The 27376-nt window shown below is 43.4% G+C and overlaps 1 protein-coding gene across 1 annotated transcript in view; it reads left to right on the forward strand.

Moving 5' to 3' along the window:
- LOC149339232 (cell adhesion molecule 4-like) overlaps positions 1-27376 on the forward strand; it is a 99158-nt gene that overhangs the window by 21595 nt on the left and 50187 nt on the right. The window contains exon 2 of the mRNA XM_089550430.1: positions 17693-17986. Coding sequence (XP_089406556.1) covers positions 17693-17986 — 294 coding nt within the window. The remainder of the gene's footprint in view (positions 1-17692; positions 17987-27376) is intronic.

Here is a 27376-nt window from a genome sequence, read left to right on the forward strand (position 1 = left end):
CTACATTGAGGAAACTCGGAACTTCCAGCGGTGCATGAAGGAGCACTAGGGCGACGTCAGAAACAAGTGCGCCGCAAAAAAATGCAGTTGCAGAGCACGTGCTGCCCACTGGCCACGTATAAGCTGGGATGAGGTGGAAATCTTGGTGACGGAAAGAAATCTATCTGCAAGACTGCATCTAGAATCCCTATTCATCCAGACAACAGCCAACCAGCCATACAAGAATCAGAGCACACTACATCATATCTACGTGAAAAGATTGCAGAAGATTCTGGAGCATATATAACCATCCCTTCTTATGTGGTAGCTTTATTGTGAACAAGGGCCCCGTATGGGACCCGAAACGTAATTTTTCATCTTTTGACTTGGTCAGTAACCCAATTTTCATTTGTAAACAAGGCCCATGCAAGTAACGCGCGAAACGGGTGTTCGCTGCTTGTGCTTTGTGAAGACGCACAACTATTGAAGTATTTTTTGTGTCAAACTTTTGGAAGATTGTATTTGGTGGTGTATTATTCCGCAATCATTAATCGTGTGCAAGGGTGGAGACCAAGCTGTAAATCTTTCTTAAACTCTACAAAATTGTGCAATTACCAGCCTTGAGAATATTATCATTTTCCTGCCTTCACCGCAAAGAGTTTAGTACTAACCATGTCTTTGCGCAGGTAGGGGTTCAATAATGGTCAATAAACAATTACGACATAACATTTCTTCGATTCCTGGTTTTGATAAACAACACCTCCAGGAGTTTGAGCCCATGTGTTTAATGGAATGTGGACATTGAGTGGCAATAAATACGTTTGGTTCAAACTCTCCAACTATCGCGTCTACATGTATTCACTGTAGCTGGTTCTAAAAACATGATAAAAATGTTATTTCCCCAATTATAGGCCGACTGTTATGTGACATGGACCTGTTACTATCGCTCGGATAATAGGAGACCATTTTTTACTTACTGATTGCTCTGCACGTTCCATTCTCTATGTGGCGGGCCGTTCGCTGCATAATTTTAGCTGCTATTGTTAACTGTTATTGTACAGCCTTTGCCAAAAGTAACCAGGCTGCATGGTTGGCTTCTCATTTGTATAGCAGAACCTTTACAGCCTTCCCTAAGGTCGAAAAGTTCTTTGAAGGTGAGGACAGGGGTTCTCGTTGCCATACGGAGATTTAGAGCTTGAGGCCTGGAATAATAGTTTAAATATAAGACTGAGAAGCAAAACCATGCAGCCTGGTTACTTTTGACAAAGTCTGTACATATTTTCTCCATGGTCGTCCATGTATGCCGAAAAGGTCTGCGATTCAACTACAGTAGTCCTGTACACAAGAAATCCTGGAGCATGCAGAGACTTAATGAGTTGCCGCTTGTACGTATAGCTGACCATAATTTTCTTTTGAGCAAGGAAACATCACTTTTTTTCGACAGCGAAATACTCCAGAAGACTTGAAAAGCATTGGGCTTCTTATCTGAGATGTCAACCTGAAATCTCGTTTTCTTGCAATGTAGGATAGAAAAAAGAAAGTGGGAGGTGTGGTATTCAACTTTTGCAATTTTTTGCGGCAAATTTTGTACTCCGTCCGTATTCCTTCCTTTCTTTTTCTGTTTCATTATTTCTTTCTCATTGCTTTTTATTTCTTTATTTCTTTCTTTCTCTCTTCTTTCCTTCAATATTTCCGTCTTTCTTTCATTCTTTATTTGTTTTCTGTTTTTATCTTTCTCCCTTTCTTCATTTCTTTCTTCCCACCACAACTAATGCCGGCCACAAGGGGGCGATTGCTGAGGCAGCGGACAGCGTCCGTCCCCTAGAAACAGATATTGGCACTTTCCGTATAAGTAATGTGTTTCAGGTGAATTTACATAACGCGCATGCAAAGCCTAAACCGTATGCAGAATTGAGAAGCCAGAATGCAGAGCTGTGCGTAACATATTCGCTGTCAGCCGGTCGCGGAGATACGGCACGTGGAAGTTTTATGAGGCCAGGCTCATAAAACTGGGTATACAGGGTGTAGCATGAAGTTAACGCTTTCTGCGGCAGTTGTAGCGTTAATGCAAAAGCCTTGTGTCTCATTTTCAGATATTAAGTGCGTTCAGCTGGTGACACAGTGAAACGATGCGATCAGACTCTTTTTCACGGGATTTTAGTATAATTCTCCAGATTATGTGCTAGATACAAGGCAGTGAAACATTGAGCAACGGGGCGAGTTTCCACGGGTGTTAAGGCGGCGGCACCTTCTGCGAGTGCTCAGCCGTCCTCATGGCTGTAATCTGTACGCATTTAGCAGGTGACATAATATTAACTGAGTACTGCTGATAGGCAAACGTAAGTTTCAAGTTGGTGTGTTGCTTCGGGCACATAAGAGAGAGCTAATTGGGTGAATTGTTTCCCCCAACGGCCTCTACACGCAAAATAAGTTTGCTGGCCAATTTGAAGGAATGAGTCATCGAATACCTTTGTGATTGAAAGTTAGAAGTCCGTCATACTAGATATTTCTCACGTTTTCTTTTTGAGCATCCATTCTTACAAACAGCAAGGTGAAGGTGAGGATGCCCACGTGGTATGACTTAACTGTTAGAAGTTTTTAAGAAGTAGAAAAGGCAACGCCTTTCCGCTAATACTAATGCTAATGCTAATGTGTGCTGTGGAGAACATGTATCTTCAAATATTTACAAACCTTTATGAAGTTGTAGTCGTAGTTACATGAATTCGCTGAAGTCGCCTTGTCTTGCACGGTATTTTACAAGGGTTCATAGCATGTTTATCGAAGTGAGTGCCGGCAACAAGTGTGCCGAGATTAAAGAAAAGAGAGAAAAATGCCTCTTTATCTCTTTAAGTTCCCTTTCTAGCGTACGCGGTAGAGTCCATCCACGCGATTGGAGATGCGCCAAACTCTTTGCATCTTATATATTGCCAAAAAAATTAAAATCAATCAAGGCAAGTCCCGTTAGAAGTGTAGAAGCTTTCTTTTGAAGAAAAATTCTTCTCCTAATATTATGCTACAATGTGTAAGAATTCGCCTTAATGTGGCACTTTTAGAAAATTTGTGTTCAGGAACTGTTCCTAACTAAAAACAAATTTGTCGCCGCATGTATTCAGGTATTGAGACGCCCTGTCCTGCCACAAAAAAAAAACGCAGATGGCGGCTGTTTGGTTCAGAATAGATGAACCTAACGGAAAAAGAGTTGCAAGATTTCCACATTTTTTAAAGTAAATTTGGAACCTAAATTTTTAAATAAATCTTTTTTGCAGTATTGTCTCTAACCATGTCAAAGCAATGTTAGCGCTAAAGCTGGAAACTTCCCTTGCGTTGTTGTTTAATTTTATAACAATTATCTTGATTCCTTCGAAAACGGCAACATTGAAGGCAGGCAAACGCTATGTGGGTAACGGCGTTAGCCAAACGGTCACCCTTCAGTTAGTTTAGCATATATATATACATATATATAAAGAAAAAGTACTGTTTCTTTTGCTGAAAAATGATTTTGATGAAAAGGAGTCGCGTAGATGTGGCGACCAGGCACCTACTGTGCTGGCACCGTGGGGCGTGGTCTGCTAACGCCGAGTGAAACACGGCCCTTCGATGGCTTCCGATGAGCTGTTGTAGTATACTTATTCACTGCTAATAAGACGCATCGTCATCTACTCGAATTTAGAAAAGTAGAAGCTGCTGTAGCAGCCGGCATCACCTACTCATTTCTATGGCAAGCAAAATTATCTTTGTACAGCGGGCATCTTAATGTTTCTTTTATGGGCAGCGATCTTCAGGTCATAAATGATATTGAGTCTGGGGGAATACTTTATAATGTGTGGACTTTATATTCATCTGAACAAAAAACACTACCGTACAGGTATTCCACACTCACTGCAATATGTCTGGAGATTGATGTGATGTGTGCTTAAACAGGGTGTCCTACTTAATTCAGTAGGAATGGTTTAATAAACATTGCATTCGCTATACACCACGGGTTTGGAAGTTGCATAAACTGGTCAGACGGATGACTCAGTCAAGCGGAATCTAAATAACAAATGCTTATCTATCTAACAAGTTAGTATTGGCTTTTAAATCCACTATTTAGTTCAAAACTATTTTGAATAATACGACCCTCACTGTATACCGATATATTTCCGCCCAAACGTATTCTTTAAGAATAACTGAAATGGTGATATGGGTAAACGTGCCCGTCTCACCAAGTTAAAGCCGTGTTTTACCCGACCGTCATTGATGCTGGCGCCAGATGGACCAAACTCATTTTAAAAATTTATTTATCGCCAACAACAAAAAGTACTCCTCCAATTTTTGATATATGAAACTAAATGAATGGGCTGACCATTTGGCAATTTTTTTGTCTAGAACCGCTGCCCACAGAGCGATTTGTGGCCCTCAGTGCCACCGTTTTCGCAGAAATTCAGATATCTGTAATCATATTACAGAACAACGCAAGGGCAATTTTCTCGTTTAACGCAAAACATTGCTATAACAAGGTTTCACTGAATACTTCAAAAAGTTTCGCCTCAAATTTTAGATCCAGTTCACTTTAATGAATACAGATATCCTGAAGGTTTTCTCTTTTTAAGCGTTTCTACACTAAACCAATATGGCGGCAACCACAGTTTATCTTTTGGGGCATGACAGGGCATCTCAATACCTGACTACATGCGAAGACAAACTTTTTCGGCAAGGAATGGTTACTGAGCAATAATTTTCTAAAAATGCACAGATTAAGGCTATTTTCTACGCTTTGAAGCACGATATTTGAACAAAAAAAATTTCTTCAAAAGAAGGGCGCTGCACTTCTGCTGGGAATTGTCTTAACTGATATGAATTATTTCAGCCAAATCTAAAATATCAAGAATTTGGCGCGTATCCTTTCGCGTGGAAAGACCCGGTGGTTGGACGACGAATATGGGCACGCCTCACAAATACTGAAGCCCTGTGTAACCGTTATCACTCGAGTGATTTCGTCGGAAAGAGGCAGCGAGAGGATAAATAGGGATCCCATTCAGCTCACGTGCGATGTCATGCCTGCACCCTATTAAGGCACTTAGTGTACTGCGCTACGAAAGCGTTCTTTTTTGAAACTTAACTACACAGATATTGCGAGCAGTTACCAACTCTGAAATAAAAACCGAAACGCAGCGAGTGAGGAGTAGGAGAACGAGGAGGAGGAGCAAAAACGTTTAATGATCGAAATAACTGTTGACTGAGCTGGTGGTTGGTGCCCTCAGTCCAGGACCCCCTTCGCAGTGGCAGACGAGTGCACATGTTGGATGAGCACTTGCAGCTTCTCCAAAGTGACGCTGATCAAGTACCGTGTCCGGTGTCTGTATATGTTGCGGTTTAGCCTGGCACCCCCTTGGTATATGAGAAGCGTGTCGGACTAGCGCTGCATAAAGGGCAGGTGATTTGGTATTGGAAGGGGAAGGGAGGATGGATTTAGTGGACTCTAGAAAGGATTGGAAAAAGATTTGTTTGAATTTGACGCCACGCTTAGGCTTCCTCTGAGCTGAGGCGCCTGCGGGGCGGTGGATAACTCTGGTGGTCGAGTTGCTCGGTCTCAAGGCGCGGACAATAAATGGGGTAGCCAGCTCCGCCCGGTTTGGTAAGATCGCGAGCTGAAGCGTTAACTCATTGCTTCAGTTCTCACGCCCTTTCGGCGCAACCGAACAGGACACATATTGCCGCTCTAAACAACATAGCACTCTTCGACCACCGTCATCACTTTAAAGGACGTACCACACGTAAATGTGCCTTCGAACACACGGGACTGTTAACACAGTGATAAGGGCTCGAACGTAAGCACCGTATATGCATCGTCAGATAAATACAGAGAGGTGGGAAAGGCAGGGATGTTAACCAGAAAGGTTTCCAGTATGCATCGTCAAGTTGCTGCTTTATCTGCGGGCACTTATTAAAGGCCAAATTCGGGAAGAATCTTAAGACATAAGCGAGAGCATAGCCCTAACGTTCTTCGTGGTAGCTTCAAGTTTCATTCCTTTACATTGCGCTGTGGTAACGAAAAGATAGCGGCACGAGTACGTGTAAACAGTTTTCCATGTACGTCTCCCTAGCTCTGCAAGCGTGACGCAGAAAGGGGCGTTTGGAAACAAATGCGGAAACAAGCTCGTAGATCACAGCTTTTTCCGGATTCCAGAAAAGAACACTAACGGTTCCAGCAGCCTGAGTGACATTGCCAGGAACAGAGAGATGCGTACAACGGAATGCGGCTGCAATGCGAGCTGGTCGCCCTCGGCAAAGCGAATAATGCGAGCTACAGCGAAACCGAAATGAGGCCGCGAAGCGCTCTCACAGCGCCGGCTACGATCCTGGGGACCAAAAGACGCACATGCAGCGATACTAGTGGAACCCGCAAAACCAGCCCCCGGCCTATTATGTACTAGTGCGAGCTTCCGGTTCTGCTTCTAGGGGAGCAATCGCGTTTACGAGTGCCGTGTGAAATGTTTGGTTTAGATTGGGTGTGCCGCACATGTGCCAAAAGCAGGCAGCTCAAGCGCTCTTTACATTATAGGCACTCAAATATAGAAGCATTATTATTTTACTGGTCAAAACTTATCCATTGCCAAGAGAAGTGCGGAAAAGAAACATGGCCATAGAATAGATACCATCCCGGTATGCCAATCTGCCGCAAAATCTTACCGGGTTGCCAAGTGTACATGTTACGGTTTGTTTGTTGTACATTGTGGAAACAAATAACAGCACAAGAGAGACGGCGATAAGAAGGCACAGACAATTGCTATATGCGGACACTCGCAACAGTAGAAAGCTCTGCCGCCATTCTGCTCCGTACAAAAGACTGAAATTCGGTTCGGAAGGCCTCAGCGACATACGTAATGGTAGTCGCGGCGACATAATAGCATCTCCTTAGGCCTCGATTACGAACGTCGAGGCACAAGCCCACACTGATGCATCAAAAAAGTGCGCATGAAAGTGAAATAATAGAGTATTTAAATTAATCCATCGGTTAGCCAATGAATAAACGCATCAATCAGTCCACAACCTATCAATCACACAGTACGAGAACTTCTAGCAACTTCATTTGTTCACTAGATCTAAACTTATTAATTGAATCAAAATAAGAAGTTAATGACATAACATAATTAGGTTAATTAGAGAGGACTTTGCCGTGCAGTGGTCTTAGTATGGCTGAGGACGATGGTGGTGAATTTCGCTATAATTTACATCGATGTATGAATTCTCGGCGCAAAGTTTGGGGATGAAAGGGGAATGTTATATCGTTGTATGCAGGTTTGTGTATCCTGGCATCGCGGTACTGTTATCGTTCTTCGAGTCCTCGAACTCACTCCCTCCCTAAGGACGCCCCCTCCCCCGTGAGCTTCGCAGAGATTCCATGTGTTTTAAGGTGAAACGATAGCGTCGCTAGACAGTGGTATCGAACGCTATCTGACCAATAAAATGTACGCTTTCAAGTGTACATAGGCTAGTCTTACCTCAATAACGCCAGCACACAGCACAAACAGTGTCTAGTAGGTAAACACTGAAGATTCTGACGTGAAGCGGTGAAAAATGTCTTGCAATAAAATTTACTGTCCGGGTACCTCGTACCCCTCATGTGATTTAATGGTGCAGTCTGAAGCTTCTTTGTTCCGTTTGCTGGAGTGAGTCTGTCAACAAGCTTACAAATCGGGAGAAGACGTTCGAGGGCGAACAATAAGGCATGGTAAGAACCGGACCTCAAAGCTCTTCAAGGTTGTAGCTTAAACCAAATTGGAATTTGTGAGAGTCCTCTTCCTGTGACGTCAGTTGTATTGATTCAAAAATCTTGAAAAACTTCAGTTTGGTTTGGTTTATGGGGTTTAACGTCGCAAAGCGACTAAGGCTATGAGAGACGCCGTAGTGGAGGGCTCCGGAAATTTCGGCCACCTGGGGTTCTTTAACGTGCACTGACATCGCACAGTACACGGGCCTCTAGAATTTCTCCTCCAAAGAAATTCTAGCCGCCGCGGCCGGGATCGAACCCGCGTCTTTTGGGTCAGCAGCCGAGCACCATAGCCGCTGAGCCACCGCGGTGGCTTGAAAAACTTCGTTATGTATTCTTCATTGATTTCATTGTAGCTTTTTTTTTTTTGCAGTCTGTAGCCGCCGGCAAATTACCTAGTGACTGAATGGCGAGAACAGGTACTCAGTTTTTCACATCAGGTGGCATTTGCGCTTCCATTTACAACAGGCAGATAGTTTTAAGAATAATTCTGTGCAAAACATTCATACATCCTATCTATTAGATTTTTGTAAATCTTCTGGAATCGCCTCATTTTTCAAGTCACGTCACCTTGGTTTCCGCAAGGTATTCTGAGACCTAATCAATGTGGGTGTGTCCAGATAGCAACGGTACGCCAGGTCTTACTGCCATTTCTGTTCTCCATAAAGTTTTATTATGTGATAGGTGTATCGTATGTGCGACGGGCAGCGTGCGCAAGGCCGTCTGAAACGGGCAACTGATAAGCGTTATGAACCGAAGCGCTGCGCTTGCCCCCTCGCCCTACTCGGGGTATAAATACGCGCTGCTCAATAAAGCTGGGTCCTTTTGCCCTCTGGCATTCGACGTGTCATGACTTCGATACAATAGGTAGATATATTGTCTCAAAATAGTGCTGCTTTGCGAGAAATCTGCAGTGTTCTTAACCAAACATGTATATTAACATGTGACAAGCTTCCACTTTGCCTTTCCATTTTGTCCGAGCGCAATCTTTTACTTAATCATCTGCAGACTTTCCTCTATGAGGCAGCATAAACAGCAATTTTGGCTTTGTATTTTGAAGCAAGAAACTCGCACACATTCTTCAGAAACCTATGTGGTACCAAAAGAGCAATTTTCAGGACAGTAATTCGACTTCACCGGAACAGCGCGCATTAAGACACGGACACGAAGGGAGACACGACACACACGAGCGCTGCGTGTGTGTAAATCAGAGTCGTGTCTCCCTTCGTGTCCGTGTCTTAGTGCGCGCTGTTCCGGTGAAAATGAGTTACCAACTTGCCCAATCATCTGTTTTAGTCATCCGACTGCATGGAATCAGATTTGATACCTATTTTTTTTTTCAGTTGCTTTGTACTATCATCGCACAAATTTTGTACCTGTGGAATGGTAAGTTTATTTTGGTTGTGTGTTAGAATTTTCCGGTTTCGAAGCATTGCGAAAAAGCGCCAGTTTTGAAACAAATTAAATAGAAAACTCCATCATCAAGTATTTTTATAATTTTTCCGAATGCCTTTCAGTACGTGGTAATTCTAGTTCTATAAAATATCTCATTGTATTATTTTAAAGAAGAACAAAATTGAACTCCTAATACTAGATTTTGTTATGTAACATTCCCCCAAAAATCTGAAGTCCTCATCCTACACCCAGAGCGTCAAAGGAAGAATAAAGCGCCTGAGATCACAATCTACGCGGAAGGGGCAGCCATCCCAGAAGTGGAAACACTAAGAATCTTAGGAATGCTGATACAGCCAAACCAAAGAAACGACACGTTAATTAAGAAACTGAGAAACACTGTCAACCAAATCTCCTTCCTCATCAGACGCATCGCGAATAGGCGAGGAGGAGTTAAAGAAGCCGAGACCAGGAGACTAATACAAGCCTTTGTTCTTAGCAGAGTCAACTACACTACACCATACGCCACCCTCACAGTGAGAGAAAGAGACGACCTGGATTCTCTAATTAGACAGTCCTACAAAATTGCGCTCAACCTCCCTCGTCATACACCAAATGAACAACTATTACAGTTAGCAATTCATAACACCTTAGCGGAAATGATAGAAGCACACCTCACCGCACAATATGAAAGATTATCAGGCACTGAAACAGGGCGTTTCATCCTAAAGAAAGCAGGAATACAATATGAAGGAATCCATACACACATTTTGCCAATTCCAAGACACGTGCACGAACACTTAACAGTCCCTCTTCTGCCCAAAAACATGCATCCACACTACGATACGGACAGAAGAAAGGCTAGGGCACAAAAACTTCACGAAAGATTTTCAGTTCAGAAAGACACGGCGCACGTGGACGTGGCAGAACATGCGGACAGAGACGCCTTTTCTCGGGCAGTTGTCGATCATCGAGGTTCTCCCCTTGCATCGGCGACGATAGATAAAACAAAATTTCCGGAGGAGGCCGAAGAAGCTGCCATAGTTTTAGCCATTACCTCCACCACTGCCAAATACATCATAAGTGACTCCAAAACAGCAGTTCGAAATTTTGCAAAAGGAAGGGCCCACTCAGCAGCCATCAAAATCTTACAAAAAACTCCTATACCCGCCAGATAACATTGATCTGGGTCCCCGCCCATTCGGACCATCCTGGAAACGAGGCGGCGCACCAATTTGCCCGAGGATTCGTCGTTAACCGGCAGGTGCGCTACACCGAGCTCAGGTCGGCGAAGGAGCGAATGACAACCTACAAGGAAATTACTAACCACTTCAAGAAAGAAAGACAGATCTTCCCAGAACCACATAAATCTCTGAGTAAAACACAACAAGTCAGTTGGCGGCAGCTCCAAACAGACGCTTTCTTTAATCCGTACATGTACTCCATATGGTTCCCGGAGCAGTACAGCCCCGTCTGTTCTCTCTGTGGGCACCAAAAGGCAGACACACCGCACATCCTATACTCCTGTACTCAAGACAAGCCATCGCACAGTCTGCAGCTCTCTACCCAATCTCAGTGGGAGGCTGCGCTGCTCAGCTCGGAGCCGGAGGTTCAACTTCGAGTCACAGAGCGAGCCGAAGAGGTCGCCGAACGGCATCGTCGGTCGGCCACCTGGCGTCCGGCCTAGAAGAGGAGCCCACCGCGGGGAGGGGAACATCACCCCAATCCGCGTTTAAGACCTCTTCTTTAATAAAGTTTACCTCCTCCTCCATCATCAAGTATTGTTATAATTTTTCCGAAAGCCTTTCAGTACGTGGTAATTCTAGACCTATAAAATATCTCATTGTATTGTTTTAAAGAAGAAAAAACTGAACTCCTAATACTAGATTTTGTTAATTTAACATTACTGATTATTTTCCTTTATAAGGCAAATACCCGGGAGCAGTACTTGGCATGGGCCTAATACATTGCATTTTAGTTTCGATAACGACAGAGTCTAACGGAAAAAATAGAAGCTTGCTTAAGCATGTTAGTCTCTTATATATTAATTCTGACATTAATCAGGTATATATTGCTCTCTCTAGGTATGGGTGATGCCTGCAAAAAAATATTCTATTTTTCATAACATACATGTCTCAATGTTATTTCACCCTAATATACCGTTGGTATTGTTTCCCAGATGTTTTTGTTTCTTTATTCTTGATTTATTTAATTTATGTCACTGCTAACTCCTCTCGGATAATTCTTTATACGTTCTAGGGGGGTGATTTTGAAAATAAATCTGATTACTTCGATGTGAAGACGTAATTTTATCCGTTCGTCTTAAGACGGTTCTCAGCGCCGAGCGCGCTGATGTGCAACCAGACGGTATTAATTTCGGTAGTTTCTTTACACAGAACTTTGTATTACAGCGCACATTAGCAAAATAACACTCTCTTTAGTAATGAATAGTGCTCTGTGGTAATGAATGTTTTAGTAAAACTAACTTTTGGGCAAGTTGGTTGCTTAGCTTCGTCATAATTGCAGCGCGAACAAAACAACCGCATAGGAAAAGAACACACTGAAGACACGAACAGTGTTCTTTCCCTATTTAATTGTTTTGTTCGTGTTGCAGTCATGTCTAAAGTAATGAATATCCCACAAGACAAATCCAGTTGAAAAATTGTGCCCTGCACTTTGGTAATCATTTTTATTTCATTCGCATTGAGTTAAGTTTGAGCTAAGGTACCGTGATTTTTAAACTTTTCCTTATTGTTTACGATTACAATACGAACTAAGTCTGTCGAAAATACATAAAATACAGAAATTCTAAGGGGCAGTTTTTTTTTATTTCGCACACTTGTTATAAAGGCATAACTTGGGTCCGCTGTATACTACAGAAAATCATGCAAGGCATTCTTGTGCAGGAACCGGAGAAGGCTCATGCTCGTATTATTGCGAAAGAAATACTACTTTCACTTTCAGCTCCTCGCGTGGCGAGGCCGCTGTAGCTACCATTGACCTTCAGCTTGACCTCTGCTATGACGTCATACCATCTGCCGCAAAAAACAGGGGCCCAACTTTGGATTGGATTCGATTGAATTGAATTGGATTGGATTGGATTGGATTGGATTGTATAATCGATGCATCACCACAAGTCTAGCCACAAGCTCCATCACCAGCTACACTACCAGCTGAACCATGGCGTAGGTACAGATATTGCTTTCGCAATTTCCGGGCTTAACCAAGCTAAGCCACAGCCATTTTTTGTTGTCGGTCACCAACTCGGGAAAATCCTCCTCCCTTGTCGCCGTTAGTGTCAGGTCCTATAGAATCTCTGTCCTTGAAGCCCTTGTCCCTGCACTATTCGACCGCGGGTGGCGATCACCCACCTCTGCAGGCGGTGTGGAACACATCGGGCAGGTAATGGGCCCTGCGTCTTCTTGTGAGCCCCAATCGGCACGTGGCCGACGGGGTAAGAGCCGCCCCAGCTCTGATTCGTCTAGGGATACTTGCTCCAATCTCCTTATGTTAAGGAAGGGGGGGGGGGGGGGACAGGGGAATCAGGGCACGTGTACTTCTAAGGGAGCAATTAGAGGGGCTAGTTGATGGTTAATCATGCGGAAACCGAGCTGTAATTTAACAAACAATACACAGTTTGGAGACGACAGGCGAAGCACGGCACGTGTACCTTCCCTTAGGGAGGATGCTAAGATAGTGAGAGCGCAGCGGGCATCAAAAGGGAGCCTTGTGAGGATGCATTAGTGCTTGGAGATTGGTGTTTAAGACTGTCTACTTTCCTATGCTCAGCGTTCTCGGTACATCTTTTACTTGAGCGCTGAAGACTGGGCGACGCACACAACGTAGGATGCCACACATTTACTGTCGGTGATTTTCCAGACCTTGAGTATTGTACACGCCAGCAGGATGCAATAGACAAGAGAACTGCGATACTGGCTGCACAAATTGCGCCGCTTCGCCAGAAGAAAAAGCGTATAGGTGAACGGGCATTCTAGCCATGCTGAGGTATCCATTGGCACCCAGGAGCTTTGGAGACTACGTGTATGCATTTTAATGTTTTATTTCTTCGCTATAAATCTATTTCGGTGGTACTAAGACACAAAGGGCGGTATTTTGAGTGTACTGAATTTTCAGGGGCTGCTAGTCTGAACCATTCATTGGCACTAGGGCAAACAGTTGTGGGGGCTCGTATTCATTCAAACGCCATAAAGAGGGTACAGTCAAAAAGTTTATGGGTGCCCACTTTTTTTGCCTTGAAAGATGCCTCGGGCCTAATAATCATAAAAATGAGCTCTACGTATGAGTGCACAGCGTTAATAAATAATTAGAAACAATTTTCCAGCCGTATGTTTTGTTGTCGGCCGGCGCCAGTGTTGCAATGAACCTTCACGTCACGGTCGACTGCCCAGCCTGGACCGCCACACTACTGATATGACACCGACGTCGCTGGCAAGCCCTCGTTGTTTTTTCAGAACAACCACTGGACTCAGTGAGGTTACATTAATCATTGCGAGTGCACCTGGACGTCCCTCGATGCAAATGGAAATTCTTAGCTGCTCCTGAAGCAACTTCCAAAATTATATTAAACTACGCTCCACTCCGCTCTTGCAACTGAAACATGGTAGAAGACGTCTCCTTACACCCATGAACAAACCATATTGTTTGTCTGCGTTCGAAATTTTATGTCTATACCACTTTAACAACTGCCGCTTAGGTTTGCCTTAAAGCATTATTTAAAGCAGTTCTGGATTCCGCGTGCAGTGAGGACGCGAGCGAGCCATTTGTGATAACACCCGCTGCCCAGTAGTATGTTAGCGCCGCACCTAATTTGCGTAATCCCCGACTTAATGACTCCTGCAAATTAGACCACGCGTTGCCCCTTCAGTCCACTGCGCTCGGGTACCGCGTGGGCATTTGCAGGGGCTTAGAAAATGCTAGCATTCCACTAAATAACTTTCTAGCAATCGCAGTCGAGCACGTGCCGCTACCTCATTCGCCATTTTCTTAAGAAATCCTTGCGAAGAATGCTTCGCGTATGCGCAGCACGTTAGTGGGAAGAGCTGCGTTCCATGACGTGTTGAAGCTCTCTGGTGCTCGGGTCCTGCTTGAGAACCCCTCGTCTGAGTACAAAATTTTAGGAAAGAGCAGCCATTGCGTAATTATTTCCTCTGGTTGTATTTATTGACAAGATGGCCAGTTTTCGATGCTCTTTGTTGTTCCGATAAGGAACCGTTTAGCAATGGCTGGCAAAGCCACACTTCTTAATTTTAATGCGTCTATGATATGGCAAAGACCATGGCGCAGAATCCTCTCGACAAGCAAGCTTCATGCACTTGCTGCACGACTGGGTAATCATTTCTCTTGAATTAATTCGTGGCGCTCGCTTTGCGGACTTTTCACAAAGGTTACTTACCCTGACGTTCCTTGGGGCACAGCGAAACAGGCATAGCCAGTACTGAGGATCTTTCGAAAACCCCATATATTAGAGCTATTTCGTAATTCCATTCAGTTGGGAAAGTCTCCGTAGGTGCAATACATTAAAATCCGTGTGTTCTAATTGGACCCGCACTCTTAGCTTAGTACACGCTCACGTAGCTTGCGGCGTCCGCACGATCTCTTCGGCGTTGCCAAAATGCGAAGAATGAAGAAAAATAAAAGTTGAGCGTTGCGACTGATAGTTGACAGCTGACTTCAAAGTAGGCGCTAGCATCTGGTAACCTCCGCGAAGGGGTAACAGGGAACAAGTTAGTTTCGAAGCTGAGTTCCCCAACTGCTATGACCATATGTAAAGCGTTCTTAGCAGTGGCGTGTAGAGCGTTCTTAGCAAATTCGCCCCGCGACGACCGCATTGATGTGCAACGCCTCTTGACTTGCCGTCAGTGTGCCTAGAAAACTTTGGTACCGATCAACACGGATTGAAGCAGACAATCTCGTATATACAGTGCATTCAGTCAAAACATGTGGCATCCTTATACGCCATGAGCGCATCATTGCATCCTCCTACTGCTACTCTTAAAAGCCTGCCCTTCCATTCACCTCTTATGTCTACCGCATGCACCATAAAAGAGCGCGTCATCCATGTTCGCGGTTATGTCAACATAACGTTCTGTAGGCGGCGGGACGTCTCCACTCATGGAGTGCCTTGTAGCGTTTTCACATGCGTTTCTTTAACGCCTTCAGCAACTACGACTCTAAAAAAATCTTCTAGACAATCAAAACTTTCCTCCCTCTATCTGTCTGCATCAATTTAAATTGTCAACATTTATCATGCCTAAACTATCTTCGAGGATGCGTTTAAAAAGGCCACTCTTTTAAAGGGGCAAAAAGGGCGCAGGGCACTAGTTTTCGCACCAGCCTACTATGGTGAAGTACTTCAGAAAAAATTATTTTAAGCGGAATCACGACAGCACGCATTAGTATAAATGCATGGTGCCAAAAGAAAACTTTCGAGCATAATGAATTCTTGCGTATCTCGGTATTATTCCGAATTACAACCCGGTCTGTCTATGATCATCCGGTAAAGCCCTTGTTCTATAGCTTGGGTCTTTTGAAGCCAATCATACATAGAGTGACCGCCTATGTGACTGTTTCATTTGTTAAAAACTGAAGCAGTCTGATTTCTTATTAAGCTTAATGAAGAAGAATGCAGAGCCTACGGGTCCGCAGAGTCCATTACGCTATGAAGTACACGCTTATCGCACAAATTACGCAACATAATCTTTGAAATGCCTTGTACGAGCTCTCCTCAAAAGTTTTCATACTCAGAATGTTGATGCACTTAACCCTGATATTGGGAATGTAAAACAAGTTTTCCTCTTCCTGATAATGAACATTCCGTTTGTAATGCCCTACTTTACTTTTATGTTGCAGCTGATGAACAGTTTATGATGCGTGTATTTGCCTTTAATTTTTTGAGCTTCAACTTCGCAGCTATTAAGGATTTTAACAGCATTATGGTCATAAGATAACGCGCTTGTCATCGTTTTTACCTTGTATGCTGCGATTACAGAATGTTATGCAGTTCATGCTCCTTATTGTATCCCTGTTATCTTGCTTGCGTACAAAGCTGACTCCAATGTATTCACTCCTTGTCTTTATTTTTTTAATAAAAGTAAGTTTTGCTTGTTTCTTTGCTTCTGCTTTATTTTACATACACTTGAACGATGTATACCTGATGGCTACGAAAGTTTTGTTCGTTAATCTATGACTTCGATGTGCTTGCCACTCTTGGTGTGCTCAGTTACCGCGGTTTGCATTTGGGGGAGTGAGGCCTTTGTCAAGGTGGCTGCACTGTTTTTTTGTCGCACTTTCTCCATCATTTTCACTGAAATGATCAATAAATGAATTTTTTAAGGAGAGTAATTTCTTTTTGAACGAAAGGGAAGTTTAGACATGCCAATTCTTTCATAGAAATTAATCTCCAGAGATGTAATTTTGTTACTCCTGCTGAGGAGTTTAAGGCACACAAGTTTCGCTTTTCTGCGTCTTTCATTTTGCTTATCGCGTAAGTATTGCACGTGAGGCTTCAATAAGGAACATTCGACACTTTCCCACTGTCTTCTCTTTTCCACTTCCTGAGCAAGTTGCCTATTTTCCTCGGAAAAAACATTTCCGACATAAATTGTCTCTTCGATATTTAGGATAGCCAATCACCAAAGTCTACAGTGAAATGCACCAAAGGTTACGTGTATTTTTTGAACGTTTGTAACATTTTTATGAATTTTATCACAGTGGTTCAGAATTTTAACATGTACCGGAGAACTCGAGGGATCGGTTTACCACACATTTTTTTTCGAAGATGCACGTAAAAGTCGAAGCGAAAGAAGACGAACATGGTGCGGATGACAAAACTTGTCCACCCGACTAAGCTTGAAGAACGGGCTACACGCTACCTGTTTTCCACAATACTATTTACTGCTTTCGCAAGTGAATAATTTAACAGAACAGTTGGAGCATGAGTTATAGAAAATTCATCTGAGGAAAGAATCAAATCATTTCTAACCATAGCCGATCACCAGCAGAAGCAGTGTATTCAATATGCTCACCAATCTGTAGACAGCATCCGAAAAGTTAAAGGGCTTCTTGTGGGGATTGTGGCCTTGAGCTTATTTTGGCAGTGTACAGACAAGTAGTATGGCTCAGTGCGCGCCTCACAAGCTAAAATACTGAACATTTGATTTACTCTCCATACCTGCTTAGAGCTTTCCGCTGAAAGTAGAATGTCTTTTAAAGAACGCATCTGCTGCTAATCATTATCAATCTCTGCCAAGGGTCTTTCTTTTGTTTAGAGCATTCTTTACAATTTTTCTAAATATATTTCTTGAAGTGTACTCGGCACATAAGTTTGCATGTGAGGCAAACAAAGCATGAAGACGGAAGAACACAGCTCTATTTGTTGTTGTCCAACACTTGCTTTGTTGAATGCAGTGAAGGTATAGTGACGGGTGTTCCTATCCCAACAGATTTAATTTTTTTTTTTCAAATGATACCAAGTTTTTAAAAAAAAAAATTTCTACCGTCATTTTTCGTAAAGCTCTAAAGAATGCGCTCCTGTCTGCTTGATTTCAGTGGGACCGCAAGTAACACGCATCACGAACCGGGGTCAGCTCTTCGAAGGCGAGTCCGTGGAGCTGGAGTGTATCACCTCCGGCTCGAGGCCACCGGCCGAGATACGATGGAAATTGGACGGTGCGTTGCTGTCGGACGCCTACCTTTTTGTATCGCCCGACGAAAACTCGACGACTTCGGCAGTCAGCTTCACGCCACGCCGGGAGCATGACGGCAAACTGCTCACGTGCGAAGCTTCCAACCCAACGCTGGAAAATAGTTCACTGCTCGACGAGTGGAGGCTTCTTGTCTACTGTGAGAACCTTTTCTGTTTATTTTTGCTCGCTCATTGCTTTTATGTTTACTTCGTGCTGGAGCGAAGCAATGTAGCGTCTTTCTCGGAGGTTTACAAGACGTATCTGTGGGTGGCTGAGTCTAGTTTAGTTTATAAAAATCCTTCATAAAGAGCGAACTTCCCTCAAGAATTGCAAAACTTGGGAATGCAGCTCACGTTTGAGTAATTTGGCAGAAAACTAGACATGCACTAGCGATGACAGGGTGGAGAAAAGAAGCGTAAAAAAAGGAGTATTTCTGTCACCTTGTACAGACAGAACGAGTCAGAGTAAAAAGTTAAAATTTTTCAACAAGAAGATGCTTCCCATTAAGCTAGAGGTGGCAAATGCTGTTTTTCGTAAAGGAAATTGTGTAGTGAATGTCATTTTTGAAGTATCGCACGCAAAGATTCTCGACAGAACCGCGAAAGGCAAGATTTTTGGGCTGGCCTCATACGAAAGAGGTCACAGAGTACGTCAACTCCATGACGTTCTTAGTACGTCGTGCGAAGAATATGTCTATGTGCTTTTTTTTTTTTATCGTTGATTCATATGCTCAGGAGACTGATATGCGCGACACATTCATTCAAAGCAAATACGACTTTGTTTGCTTTAGTTAAGCGTCGTTCAAGGAGACACAGTTGCATGTATTCTGTTTCTCCTCAACACAGCCAGCTTTGCAGCATTATGCTTGCAGAAAGTATAGAGGTGGAGCTGAATGTGCAGCAGAAAATAAGCCAGCATATCTGCATCATTTCTGCAGCATATTCTGCAGCATTTATGCAGCATATCTGCATAATCAAAACAAATAATACATAGAAAGCACACCGTGGAAATATAAACTCAGAAATAACTTTAACAAGCTGTTTTGCGCTCCTCAACGCACATAATTCATTGCGATCCCAAGAACAGACAGCTGAATTATTATGTAGGCAGAAGTAAGAAATCATGTCCCTAGGTGTAGAGGTGCTAACGTTCGTGGTCTTCTAGTTCAGCTGTCTGTTGTGTTCAGTAAGAGATCTGGGCCTGGAGCGGAAACTTACCTCAAGAGCATTTTTGTCTATCAAATTTACTTTGTCATGCGTTGTGTACTGCAATATTAGAGGCATGTTAAATTATTTTGACTTTACTTTATGGCTTGAAGGAAATACGCAGTGCAGTTCAAAGCGTTAACTGCGAACGCTTTCTCGAAATATCTTAAAACTACGAGCTAATTTTTAGACTGTCTGTTAAGCTGGACCTTTAATTTCCATTTTGCTTCAAAAAAAAATGTCATGTGTGCTTGCTTAGATTTCAATTTAAAGAGCTCTTATTTTTGCTTTCAGTCATGCGCGCCCATCAGTGTTGCAAACAAAGTGGGTCAGCGATAGTAACTGGATGTCAAAGGCTCTACGTACAAGCAGAAACCAGGAAAGACAACCATAGGTTTTGGCAATTCATTTTGCAGCCCCAATAACACAATGTAGTGCTGGATAATGAATTGCCTCAATACATTTTGTTGATAGCATAATGAAGGCTGTTCTCACTAAAATTTTCTCTAGTCGGTGCTGTCTTATCAGTCAGGTTACACTCATTACGTGACGCAGTGCTTATGCTTTAGACATGGTATGTTAAACTGTTTATCGCGGTTGCGAATTTAGCGGGAAGGAACTGATGCATAGCTTCCGCTAAAAGAAAACAAGCATAAATATTGGACTGTAAAAGTATGAAGCCTGGAATGACCTGACAGAGAGATTGCTTGTTGTTTACTTGTGGACAGGCCGTCTCTAGCGTATGTTACGCTAGGCATGCCGCCAATATTAGTTATTACACCCATCTAACTAATCGAACGAAATCCCACGCGGCAACCTTTAATCAGGAGAGAGCTTGATCATTTAGAAATCCGATGGCAAGATTCAGTGCGTAAAATATTAAAAGAGAGAGAACGAAAACTTTCCGGACGCTATCCTTTGTATGTTCGCAGGTTGAGGCAAATTCATTCGGACGAGGAATACAACCACACAATCTATTTGGATTACCGATCTCGATAGTCATGGTTATTATGCTGCTATTTTGATAAGAAATTCGCTGCACACTTAGAGAACCACTTAAAAAAACGGCAAGTATTTGATCAACACCTGGCCATTGTGCGTATCGCTACAATGTCCACTGATTATTTCTTTCTGAAACACCGCTTCAGCTTCAATGCCGCTACTTTGGTTCGGGGAGATAGCTTGTGTAGTAGCTTGCCAATTATCACCACCGCGTAACAGCTGATGTAAGTGTTGAATACACAAAGGACTCCTTGGCTGAGCCACGCACGCAGAGCCGCATTCTAAAGCTCGCGGCAAAGAGGATAGCGCGACCAAGATGGTGTCATGTCTCTGTCACAAGCCAAGTATTCACTTCTACCATAATCGTATTGCACTACGGGTCACATGATGGTGTCGAAGCCGTTGACGTTGGGCTGCCTTCACCAGATTCAAAAACGCAAAGCAAAGATGATTACGCTCTCATTCCAGACGCTTGTAGAGAAGCGACACCAGCAGCGAATACAAGACTCGTGTGCCGGAAAAGAGAACAAGAAAAGAGCGCAACTGCATGGATGACGTGCGAATTTTTGGTTTTCTTTGAACACTCGTGGCCTTGAGGAAATCCACTCAAATATGATGCCTATTGGCGAAGACGAACCAATTTTTTGCGCAGCCTGCAATGTCATGTGAAGTAGCTTCCTACAGGCGTCTGGTGACGAGTGGAAATACTATGCCTGCAGAGAATGCTCTGTCATTTAAGTTATAACCGAAACAGGCGCTCAAGCAATGAACAAGATTATCTCACTTCGATGGTGGTGTAACAGTGTTATATTGCACGCATTATATTGCACACATTTCTGATTGCTTCCAGTGTCATAGCGCCGTCGAGAAATCTTTGAAGTTCACGTTTGTTCTCTGCTTTCTACTGCGTGGGGGACTCGGAGAGAACCGAAACGTGAGGAAGAATAAAGGAACAGAATGAAAAGGAAGGCATTTGGGCAGTATAACTTTAAATCTTGCTGGTACTGTCATATCATATGAACTATCACATGTTCAACATTAGTGGACAAAAATTTGGATTATTGGTTTGGTTTATCGTTTGGTTTATGGGGTTAACTTCCCAAAGCGACTAAGACTATGAGAGACGCCGTAGTGGAGGGCTCCGGAAGTTTCGACCACCTGGGGTTCTTTAACGTGCACTGACATCGCACAGTACACGGGCCTCTAGAATTTCACCTCCAAAAAAATTCAACCGCCGCAGCCGGGATCGAACCCGCGTATTTCGGGTCAACAGCCCAGCACCATAACCACTGAGCCACCGCGGCGGTCCAAAATTTGGATTATTAAAAAATTGTCAGGTGCGATTTTTAACATGTTCAAGGCAATCGTCCGTTCTTCCGATATATAGCAAAACCCATTTTTTCCATGGCTCGCATCGAGCTGTTAAGGCTGCCATAGAAAACCAATCAGGGAACAGCTTTGACGATAGCAAGAACATTATTAGCACAAAATGCGAACCTTCCTACGGCAGATAGGCACATTTACTTAATGTTATAGTGAAGTCTTACAATATATAAAAAGGGCGTTCATAAACTCCTTCTCATTGAAATGGGCTTGTCCAGAATTGTTGGGTATGAATTTAAAAGCTGTATCTTGCCAGCACTCACCTATAGCGAAAAAAACTTCTTGGCTAACGAAAAGGGTTGGCATTAAGTTAAGGAAACAACAGCGAAGTATGCATAGGAAGATGAGCTTAGGTGACTTTAAGAAAGCGCATTGCGTTAAGTTTCAATCGCGACTTAATAATACCTTAGCTGCTATCGACAATAAATGCCCATGGGAAGTGCACATAATGCGGAGGGCATAATCGGTATTCTTTTCGGGTAACAGAATTAACTCCCTGATAAGGGCAAGAGCAGGAGCGAGTGGCCTACAGTCAAGGGCCCGAAGGAGATTTGGAAGCTCTTGCTGACTTAGGGTGGGGGCAGCGGGCGAAGAAGAGAGTCAATTGTAATTACAGGTCAATGATAGGTGTCTTTGTCCTGGAGCGGGAGCAAATAAGCTATTATAATGGTGAGGCAGCGCAAAGGCACATTAGTACAAGTGGTTCCTAGTTATCTGGGCGATAGATAAAAAAACTAGAAGCGAAGACTGGAAAGGTAGGAACTCTATACAGCAAGCACTGAAGGCACGAAACGGGACCAGGTTATTTCGAACTCGCGTTGCTTCAACAGAGGTCCAGTAGGCAAAGTTCAGTGCAACTTGTCGGGCTAGTTGCTTCATTACAGATGCGAAGAAAGAACTACCCGAACCGAACGAGATACGGACGGCGTAGACGCAAAGAAACACACAAGCGCCGGCTAACAACTTTACTACGTGAAAGAATAGAAGGCATATGTGTATGCGAACTCAGCAACTCAAAACGGAATCGAAAAAACGCAGGCACGTAAACAAGGGCCCAATGAAGAATGCAAACTATCTGGACAGCTATCGCGTACAAATCGACAGCGTTGAACTTGGCCGGCCCACTCTATGAAAAGAGAAAGCCATAAAAAATCGCTCGGCAAAAGCAAACGCTCGAACGTCTCACGACCTGGACAGTTTCTACGTGATAGTTTTCTTCATACGTTAAATTCTTGCCTGGGCACGTGCCGGCATTTTTTCGATTGTATTTTGAGCGAGCTGCCGAGTTCTCTTATACATAAGCCTTGTAGTCCTTCACGTAGTAAAGTTTTTAGCCTGCGCATCTGTGCGTCTTTGCCTCATCGCCATCCGTGTGCCGTTCGCGCAGTTCTTTTGTCATAAAATTAATCTGTTGTGAAGTTGGAAATATTTCAGCTCCGGTCGTCGCAATCTCAGTGGAACATTGCTTCGAAATTCCTCTGCAGCTAAGCCAAAGAAAACGTCAATAGTATAATTGAAAGTAAAGGTATCTATTGAAGAAAGTTGTATTTTATTTGCATCAACTAGAAAAAACGGCTCTAGTATCTAACGTCTCCGCCCACCGATGGCTCGTAATTGGGAGCGTTGGGGAAAGAAATTTTTTGCGATGCTGTGCATAGCCTCGATGGTGTTCTGTGCCGGTCATCAAAGCCATCTGCTCCGTCTGTTGGCCAGAGGCAGGTCACGCCAGCCAGGGTGATGGAGAGGCGCATGAATAATGGGGAAACTGAAGGTCAGTGGAACAGGTGAAGACGAAATGTTCCGGAAAGCATAGGATTCAGGGCAATCGGGTATGCAGGGAGACAGGGAGTAGTAAGAAAGAGGCTTCGGTGAGAAGTTTATTGCGCTGTGTGCGGCGAAAAAACACATAAATTAATGTGGTTGTAACCGGTGCTACCACCAAATACTAGTGCAATTTGCTCCTTTATTATACGTAGAATCAGTATGACTGCACAGGTAGCTCCTGCATGAGAGTCAGTTGTTCTCGCCTACCGTATTGCCACAAGACTCAAGGTAATTGGCTGTCAAAGATACGCTAAACCAGGATAAATTAAAGGCAGTTATTCAGTACTTATGTAATGCCGCGGGCTTTACTAAGCTGAGATTAATAGCTACACAAGAGAAAGCTATGGCCTACTATGGAGTTCTTCCAGTACGGCACGCTCTCACCAGCTCCTCTATTTCAAGACCAAGAGCGTAACGCACATTAACGCGGCGACATGCCCTCCATCAATTTCCCCTCTTGTCTAGACACAAGAAGGCAAACTCTTTATCTCTGAAATAGATTAATATATTGCACAACTACATTATCAGGCTGTCTAAGAGCCCTTGGGAATGTCATTTTTCCTGTTTTGTATTGAAACTATTTATCGAATCCTACAGTTTTAAAGCGATTGCTATCGGCTGAATCACATCACGTACTATTTTGTTTCCCCCAAGATTCATGCGCCCTGTACGGATTGGGCATTCCGAGTAGTTTTCGTAAATGGGTACCGAAGGTCTGCTGCTCAAAAGGAGGAACACACGGGACATGTCTAGCTATAACTGCTTTAGCTATGCTCACTGGAGATTTGAAGACACTATTGGCTGGCGTAACACGGCCAGCGTGAGTCCTGTGACCCATTCGCTTTTGATGGAAACCGATGTGTGACAGTAATTGTTGCACACAATTAAAATTGCGCGAACAAAAACAAGGAGACGAGGAAGAAAACAGCAACACACACAAGCGCAGTTTTCTTCCTCGTGTCCTTGTTTTTGTTCGCGCAGTTTTAATTATGAATGATTCAAACCAACCAGCCCGCCAGAAGATACTGTTGCACACAAGTTTTCTAGAATGTGCTTGAAGGAAGAGACATATTGCTGTCGCACCTTTTAGCGTTTATACCCACGCGTGTGCCTTAGTACAAAAGCTTGTTATCGTGTGCATTGCTTAGTCCACGAATAGCTTACCTTCTCCAGCTTAAATCCCAGCAAGGACAGAGTACGTAGGACTACAGACAGAAGGTGCTATCGTGTAATTTCAACATGTCGCCAAGAAGATACTTATTAGTTAATATACTTATTGTGCCATGAATATAGGTGGTTTATCAAGAACTTCTCGCAACTTGCGGAATTCGGTATGCAATACATCTAGGTAGACGCGCCATTCAATGGAGAACACCCCAGATGGAATCCTCAAAGATACCTTAAAAGCATGTGTTATTACCCATCCCATCAGACAGGTATATTAAATTGCCGCAAAAAAAAGGTACGCTCAAACGAACAACATGCAACGCACTTCTCTTCTCCCTTCTCCACATAAGACACTCTACACAGTGGAAGTCACTTACATGTGAACACGGGAAACAGCACTTAATCGGAAAGTAAAAAAAAAAATGGCTCTTAAACCTGCGGCAGGACAATAACGTGACACTGGACAGTAGTGACAGGCTGTTGTGACCGTACATAGCAAGCCACATGTCTTTTTATACTAACCCACACAAAATTTTTGTTTTTAAAGCGCTACGGAAAATAAATCTCCTCCGAACATCAGATGCATCATCTCCAACACAGTATAAGGGAGTGGGCAATTTCTTTTTGGAGGATGACGTACTGTATTAACCTTAATAATATTCCCTTGTTGATATACTCAATCATTTACTCATGCGCCATTCATAGTAACAATGTGTATTGAAGTTTCCCGTATGCACGCACAGCGCAGTAGATTTTACGTTCAGTGGCGATACATGTTGCTAGGCGATGAGGATGTAAAAGAATTTCACTCAGTAAGTGCAGAAGGTCTCCTATCTTCCTTCCAAAACCTATGCCTTCTGTTTCAGTAGCCGTGCTACGCGCCGCCGCGTGTAATGCGCTTAGGAAGGCCTAAATCTCTTCAAGGAGACGTGTCTAGACTAAGGTTCTTAGAGCTGTGTGTTTAATACCCCTGACACGTGGCCTAGCGCGGATTAAGGCGGATTGCGCGAGGTATAATGAATACTATAGCGCAACCCTAATAGTCAGTAGGGAACAAGACTGGGCCGCGTTTTCTCGCATCTCCTTAAAAGCACCAGGTGTAAGCCCCTGAAGAAACCAACTTTTGAACAAAAGATGCGCAGTCTTCCTCGGGCTTCGGAGGCTTTCTTGCGAAGACCGCGTCCTTTCTTCATGAACTTGACGACAGCCAATTGTCGTCTTCGAAGGGTTCCTTTATACGGTGCCCCAACCTCATGTTTCCTCTTTTCGTCTGTCTGCCCACACAGCAAAAGTACATAAAGAACGTTGCAACTCCAGGTCAGTTTATTCGTACTTTAGCCGTCTTTTTGGGATTTCCTTGAGTGCTTCGGCTTTCTATCCGTTTATACCGAGGATCTTCCAGATGTGACAAAAAGTGCTTGCTTTTCTTCGTCTGCGAGCGAAAAGAGACGGCTTTCTCAGAAAAAGGAAATAATAAAGAAGCCATGCGTTGACCATGTACATATGCAGGAAAAATTCGTGGACAACTTTGTAACGTTTTAAAAAGCTTACGCACCATTCACCCCTTACGCACAGTTTGCGTGCCTTTAACTTTGTAATGCACGCCATTTGATCACAATTATATCTCCTACAATGACCCTTATCTTGATAAACCCTACTGCACGATACCTTGAGCGGCACATGCATTTATGGCAGTACTAATGCCTCTTCGCCGCTCCCACGCGATACACGCCTGCGGATTTCGAACTGCACTTCCTCGCAGCGAAACCACAATAGATTTCACGGTCATCTTCTGAAACATTTTATCGATAACACCTAGGACGTTTATTTTGTGACTATAAGTCGACATTTTTTTTATCTGCCTTGAACCTACTGTGTGATTATTAGCTGTTTTGGTTTCTCCGTGCATACGCTCGTAATTGTGTGCCCGGGCGCTTTTATGTACAATTTGTTTTTGTGCATACCCTTATATCAGCCGTGATAATTGCAGTGAATCATGTGAACACAACATTGTTTGTACACATCGATCTTGTTATGATTTCTTGGCAGCTGATTGATCAATATAAATAAAGTCTCAAGAACTCGAAAAAGACTGATCCTGCTATGTTTTTGAATTTGTGGTGATTTTATATATATATATATATATATATATATATATATATATATATATATATATATATATATATATATATATATATATATATATATATACATGACAGAAGCCAACAGCCACTGAAACCAAGGGGCACAGGGGATTTTTTTTAATTAATTTTATATTTTGTGGTGTTGATCAATTTATTATATTACTGAATATGTTATCGCTTAAAGATAATTGATTAGAAAAGCAGAAGAAAAAACAACCACATGCCGCCGGTGGGATCCGAACCCACGACCTCCGAATTACGCGTCCGGTGCTCTACCGCTGAGCTACGGCGACGGCTGTCAAACCTTCTGCTTTCGGGGGTATTTATGTTTACAAATAACCTAACCTTGGGAGTGTTCACCAGCGCCACCCACGCTCTTAAGCAGCGGACGTAGCACGTCCTGAGTTACCGCTGATGTGACGTAGAACGTCATCAGAACGGCGAGGGTGGAAGCTGTGTGAGAACCCTCTTATGCTTCCTAAGGCATCAAGGCTGCCAGAACCGAGGCCCTCGTTAAGCAATTAAGCAGACAAGGAAAGGGGAATGAGGGGCTCGTTATAAATATGAGAGAAGCCAACAGCCACTGAAACCAAGGGGCACAGGGGATTTTTTTAAAATTAATTTTATATTTTGTGGTGTTGATCAATTTATTATATTACTGAATATGTTATCGCATAAAGCTAATTGAGTCTTTCCTTGCACCCACGGAAGATTACTGACGCGAACGTGTCACACCGGCTGCGCTGCCGACGTTGAGGCTTTCAGTCGAACTTCAACAGAATGCCATGCTAATGTCTCCTGTACCCTGCCGCGCGCTCCACC

This window comes from Amblyomma mixtum, chromosome 6 (assembly GCF_055824585.1).
Source record: "Amblyomma mixtum isolate Tamu chromosome 6, ASM5582458v1, whole genome shotgun sequence".
NCBI classification, from domain to species: Eukaryota; Metazoa; Arthropoda; class Arachnida; order Ixodida; family Ixodidae; genus Amblyomma; species Amblyomma mixtum.